Below are 6,380 nucleotides of genomic sequence, written 5' to 3'. Positions count from 1 at the left end.
TGTTGCAGGCGAGAAATCAATTTTTTAAGCACTTGCCTTCTACCCGCCCCCGCTTGCAGTCAGGTCAGGCCCCTTCCTCCAGGCTCTCCAGGGTGGGTGTGGAGGTCCCTTGGTTCTTTTGGCAAGAAGAGCCTGCTCCATGACACCAATGACTCTGTCATGCCCCTCCTGGCCCTAAACCCCAAACACATCTCCCTCTTCCCAATTTATTCTTCGCGCCCCCACCTAGGGACAGGTTTTCCCTGCTCTTTTTGTCCTAGAAACCCCCATAGTTTGGGAAGGTAGTGTCTGGGGTGGGGAAGGCTTCCCCTTCTCCACTCAAGGGTGCGGGTAGGGTAGGGTGGGTAGGTGGAGACAGCCCTGGGGCAGGGGGGATGGTCTCTCCACTGTAGAAAGTAGAGTAGGATTGTGGTCAGACTTAATTTGAGGCATCTAGTGAGGACGCATACAAATCCACCAAGGAAAACAGTTCGAGAGCAAAATAAAAGGCGGGAAACGAAACGGACCCACGAATAATTGAGTCAAAGTGATGTTGCACAAAATGCAGAGAAACCAAGAAGGGGGAGGGTTAATGTATTAAATGTGCTATTAAGAAGGTAATTTTATTAAAAGTATTATTACTTAAGGCTCTGGCTTCTTTCTCTGCGTGTGGATCTGAACCACCTGGGGGTGGCGGGGCGGGGGGTGTGCGAGGGACCACTGTGATTGTAGCTGGGAGTTCTCTCTCGTGTAATTCTGGGCGCCCCTCCCGGCTCCTGTCTGCTCTCCACAGCTCCCAACTCCAGTCTCCAAATGCTCAATCCCCTTTTATACCCATTTTACCCCTTCTATTCCTTGGGGGTGCCGTCAGACCTCCTTCCACTCTGCCCTGCAGAACAGGGGAAGACTAGAGACCGCCTTCCTGGGCTGATGGAGAAAGGGCAGAGAGCTGAGACACGCCCTCCCCACCAGATGCAATCTGTCCCTACACCCCAACCCTTCTTCTTTGGGGTCAGACAGAAAACCAGATGGAGACAGACCTTCCACCTCCCAGTCTTAAAGCCCTTTCCCCAGCACACAGAACAGGCTGGCCTCGACTCCCCCTCCTCTCTACCATCTCCCCTGCTCCGTTCACCCCTGGCATTGGAGTGACCTCAGTTCTTGGCACCAGGGCCCTGGGCACCAGATGGTCCCCTCCGATGGTCTCCTTTGTCTTGCCTTCCAGATACCCCCTCTCCATCATGCTGTCCTCCCTCCCCCTCCTACTCTGGGGGTTAGCAGGGGGAAGGGCGGGCACCTCTCACCCCCTTGGCACTGTCCCCAGACCACAGGACTTCAGAGGCAGCTGGCCCTGGGGGGCAGCGGGGAGGATGGAGCGAGGGGAAGGGAAGGGGAACAGGGACTCAGAAGAGGAGCGAGTTGCAGGGGAGGCGCAGACGGGAGGCAGCAGGATGGCCAGGCATGGATATAAAACAGCTTTATTGGAGAGCTCTAGTCTGTGAGGTTAGCAGATAATACGGGGGTGGGGGCATGAAGACCTTCGAGCTCGGCGGGGCTGTGAACAGGGAACAGGCCACTGACATCTGGAGCCACCGGGCAGGGAACGTTCCTGGAGCGTGGGCACTAGGAGCACCCTCACTAGGAAGCTGGTGAGGGCAGGGCTGGTGCGAGCCAAGGTCAGAGGCTGATGCAGCAGGCCCTCTTCTCACCGGCGCCAGGCTCCTGCCCAGCCTGGGCACTGCCCAGCGTGATGGCATTGGTCCGAGTGCTGTTCTGCCTCTGCTTGGACACTTTTGCGAAAATCTCTGAGAGGGGAGAGGGGAGTGGTCAGTGCAGACGCCCACACTCCCTGTGCTCACACCACAGGCCCCTTTCTGAGGGGTGGTCGCACTTAAAGGAGGTTTTGCTGAAAGGAAGTGGAGTTCCTGTCCCTTCTACTTACCTGGGTGAGGAAGGACCAAGACTCCGCTCCCTGAGAAGTGTGGCCTTCTGCTTCCTTCCCTAAGCTCCAGGCTCAGTGAGGGTGGGGCAGCACTAGGGAATGTCTGAGGGGGTGGTGGGAGGCTCTGAGGAGGTTGGGGACCCACAGAGGTGCTGAGGAACCAGCTGGGGTGGAGAGGGCTGGGTGTCTGCATTCCTACCACTGCCCATGCAAGCCTGGGGTTGGAATGGGGTGCCAAATAGAGGCAGGGGCTCTAACCTTTAAGGACAGTTTCAAAGGCCAGCTCCACGTTGGTGGAATCCAGGGCTGAGGTCTCCAGGAATAGCAGCCCATTGTTTTCTGACAGGAAAGGAAACACACCATTAATTGTGGGGTCAAAAGCAATAGTAACAATATTTATTTACTTATTATATAGCTTACTATGGGCTAAACCCTTGGCATGTGTAGCTCATTTAATTCTTTTTTTAAAAAAATATGTTTTTATTGATTTCAGAGAGAGGAAGGGAGAGGGAGAGATGGAGAGAAACATCAATGATGAGATTCATTGATTGGCTGCCTCCTGCACACCCCCTACTGGGGATCAAGCCTGCAACCCGGGCACGTGCCTGACCCAGAATCTAATTGTAACCTCCTGGTTCATAGATTGACACTCAACCACTGAGCCACACCAACCAGGCAGCTCATTTAATTCTTTTTTTTTTAAATATATTTTATTGATTTTTTACAGAGAGGAAGGGAGAGAGATAGAGAGTTAGAAACATCGATGAGAGAGAAACATCGATCAGCCACCTCCTGCACATCTCCCACTGGGGATGTGCCCGCAACCAAGGTACATGCCCCTGACCGGAATCGAACCCGGGACCCTTCAGTCCGCAGGCTGATGCTCTATCCACTGAGCCAAACCAGTTTTGGCTCATTTAATTCTTAAAACAACCTGTGAAGTAGGTTTGAATACCATCCCCCCTCCTTTTTTCTTTTTGGCAGATATGTAGCCACTCACAATTTTTATAAGAAACATTTCAGTAGAGTGGTATAAAATTTTTTAAAAGGCCAAACAGTAATTCTTTTATTCATTTACTAGAGGCCTGGTGCACGAATTTGTGCACAGGTGGGGCCTGGCCAGCCTGCCCTGGCCTGCCCTGATCGGGGCAAATTGGGCTGGGCCAGCTAGGGGGAAGGGCCGAGGGTGGTTGGCTGGCTGGCCCCGCCCCCTGGTTGAACTCCCAGTGGAGGGGATAATTTGCATATTATCCTTTTATTATAAAGGATTTTTTAAAATATATTTTTATTTATTTCAGAGAGGAAAGGAGAGGGAGGGAGAGATAGAAATATCAATGATGAGCCCTGGCTGGTTTGGCTCAGTATTTAGAGAATCAGCCTGTGGACTGAGGGGTCCCAGGTTCAATTCTGGCCAAGGGCACATGCCCGGGTTTCGAGCTTGGTACCCAGTGGGGGGCGTGCAGGAGGCATCTGATCAATGATTCTCTCTTATCATTGATGTTTCGATCTCTCTCTCCCTCTTCCTTCCTCTCTGAAATCAATAAAAATACATTTTTTAAAAAATCAATCAAAAGAAACATCAATGATGAGAATCATTGATTGGCTGCCTCCTGCATGGCTCCTACTGGGGATCGCACCCGCAACCTGGGCATGTGTCCTTGACTGGAATCAAACCTGGGACCCTTCAGTCTGCAGGCCGACACTCTATCCACTGAGCCAAACCAGCCAGGGCTGAGTGGTACAAATTAAAGTTGCATCGGACTGAGGAGTGAAAGCAGTAGGTTCAGACTTCTATTCCAAGATGATGGGAGAAAATATTACAAGAATACAAAATGCTCATATTTGTGGGTTAGGACACATCCTATCTGAGGGAGAATTTGAAGACTCTAGCAGAGGAAGTAAGTGATGAAATAAGGTCATGGAGCAAGAGAGGGAAGAGGGGGAGATTAATAGAAGCAAAAATGTGTTTCCTTTGCAGGATTTTTTTTTTTTGCAGGAATTTTTTGTTTACCAATCTCAGTCATGTAACTTCAGTGTCCGTGCTTAGATTGGGCCTAACATTCTGGCTAACTTTAATAACCCCACCTTAAAGAACATACGGTAGAACCTCGTTTCTTGAACTTAATTCATTCTGGAAGGCTGTTTGAAAACTGAATCATTCTTTCCCATTAGAAATAATGTAAATTGAATTAATCCGCTCCAGACTCCCAAATGATTCCCTGATTTAGTCTTTTTTTATATACAGGACATGTCTATTGTACTGTTTAATCTATAAATAAACACTTTAAAAACAAAAAGGACATGAAATGCAAATGATTATTTAATAAAAAGGAAAGGAAATGTACAGTAAAAAAAAATGAAAATTTGACAATAATTAAAAGCAGCAAAAAAACCCGCAAAAATATTCACAGGACACTACCCTGAGATTTTAACAACGGTAAACAGACTCATATTCATGCATTCTCTCCTCTCTGTCACCTGGGAAATGTGTGACTGATCATACAGGTATCAGCATGAAAGGGTTGTCAGGTTGAAAAGCGAATTGTTCAAGATGGGAGACATTCAAGAAACGTGGTCCCACTGTAATAGCAGTGTGATGCATTCCGTTTCCAGCAAGGGATTAACATGTCACCCCTGAATGACAGCTCAAGGACACATTTCAAGGGAGTAAACCATCTCGGTATTCCAGGAGAAATCATAGATCCTAAGGTAAGTCCCTTAGAGGTCATCTGGTTTTATCCTTTGGATTATAAAAGAAACAACTAAAACCAGGGAGGTAATGTCCAAACCGACATGGCTCTGTGGTGGCAGAATCTCCATCTCAATGACCATAATCTAGGTTTCAGAATCTTGTGGGGATTCAGAACGAGTCACCCCAAGACATGCCTCTGGGGTACTTGAATTAGGGGCCCTGCCCATAATAAGAGATTATCAAACATAACCTCTCTTGACCTATCTCGAGGGCAGAACAAACTTCTATTTACTAAGCATCTGCTTGTCTTATCCTGCAGTGACCCTCAACGTGCATTACCTCATCCCGAGCTCAGAGTGTCTTACAGACCTCAGACCCCCTTTCTAGCTGAACTGCCTGGGTTTCCGGCTGCCTCCCTGTCACTCGGCCACAATCCCCGCTGGTTTTTACAGCCCAGACTTACAGGGACTTCTCTTCCCGACAAAGGAATCCTGAGCTGTCGGACAAGCCCTTTTAGCGCCTCCACCCCTGCTACCAGTCTCAGTGTGATTTCTTCTTTAATTCTCTAGTCGTAGAGCTTCCATTCAGCCAGCTTTCAGGCGGTTCCGAATGACGGCTGTTCTGTATTTTAGTTGTAATTCTGATGTGGTTGTGGGAGGATGCAAGTACTGTTTTTACCTACACAGCCATCTTGGCTCCTCCTTGAATCCCATCCCATCTATAGAAGAGGAAGCTGAGGCCCAGAAACAGAGAGAATGTGAAAGGACTCGCTCAGTGTCCCACATAGAGTAACTGGCCCAGAGACGTCAAGCTGGGCTGTTGGGAGTCCTGAGCCTACACTCTTAACCACTGTATCTTGTTGCCTCGAAACCCTGGAGGACACCTCGGGAAAGTGTGACTGGAGATAGTCAAGGGGAGCCCAGCTGCCACGCTTAGGATCTTTGAGCGCTGCAAGGTGGGGCTGTCTTAAAATCAACGACAGCCTGGCCAGTGGCTCAGGGGTTGAGGGTCAACCTCTGAACCAGGAGGTCACGGTTTCATTACCGGTCAGGGCACAGGCCCTGGTTGCAGGCTCGATCCCCAGCGTGGGGCGTGCAGGAGGCAGCTGATCAATGATTCTCTCTCATCATTGATGTTTCTCTCTCTCTCTCTTTTTCTCCCTTCCTCTCTGAAATCAATAAAAATATATTTAATAAATAAATAAATAAAATCAACTATAAATAATTACCCATAAAGACAATCTCAGGGCAAGAGGTGGGACATCAAGAGAAACAGGGTCACAGAGGGGAAGGGCTGACCCTGAAGAAGAGGGGGTGAAGGTAGGGGGCCCTGGGTGGGACCCGTGTGGGCGGGTGGAGAGGTCGGCCCAGGTCTTGGCAGGCTCTCACCAGCGAACATGCGGGCCTCGTCACTCGGCACCTCCCGGGCCTGGGTGAGGTCACTCTTGTTGCCCACAAGCATGACGACGATGGTGGCCTCTGCATGGTCGTAGAGTTCCTTCAGCCAGCGCTCCACCACGGCGTAGGTGTGGTGCTTGGTTAGGTCGAACACCAGCAGGGCCCCCACCGCTCCACGGTAGTACCTGGGTGGGGTGGGAGGAGTGGACAGAGAGGCAAGGTCAAGGTGGTTGGGCCCAGCCTCAGAGCAAAGCCCCAAGCCAAAAAACTAGAGTTGAGTCCTGGAGATGGGGAAACAGGAAAACTGGAGTATAGGGACGCAAACCCAAACCGGGCAGCCCGTGGCCCTGCCGCCGACATGGAGAGCCTT

The 6,380-nt window shown here is 50.1% G+C and overlaps 1 protein-coding gene across 1 annotated transcript in view; it reads right to left on the bottom strand.

Annotated features, from left to right (window-relative positions):
• Positions 1-1,438: 1,438 nt before the first annotated feature.
• RAB25 (RAB25, member RAS oncogene family) overlaps positions 1,439-6,380 on the bottom strand; it is a 9,702-nt gene continuing 4,760 nt past the window's right edge. Inside the window, exons 3-5 of the mRNA XM_006775710.2 lie at positions 6,002-6,195; positions 2,180-2,260; positions 1,439-1,784 (exon numbers count right to left, since the gene is read on the bottom strand). Coding sequence (XP_006775773.1) covers positions 1,657-1,784; positions 2,180-2,260; positions 6,002-6,195 — 403 coding nt within the window. The 3' untranslated portion in view covers positions 1,439-1,656. The remainder of the gene's footprint in view (positions 1,785-2,179; positions 2,261-6,001; positions 6,196-6,380) is intronic.

Source organism: Myotis davidii, unplaced genomic scaffold (genome assembly GCF_000327345.1).
Source record: "Myotis davidii unplaced genomic scaffold, ASM32734v1 scaffold208, whole genome shotgun sequence".
Taxonomy (NCBI): domain Eukaryota; kingdom Metazoa; phylum Chordata; class Mammalia; order Chiroptera; family Vespertilionidae; genus Myotis; species Myotis davidii.
Note: the sequence above shows the minus strand (reverse complement) of the source record. Positions and strands in the feature narration are given on the sequence as shown.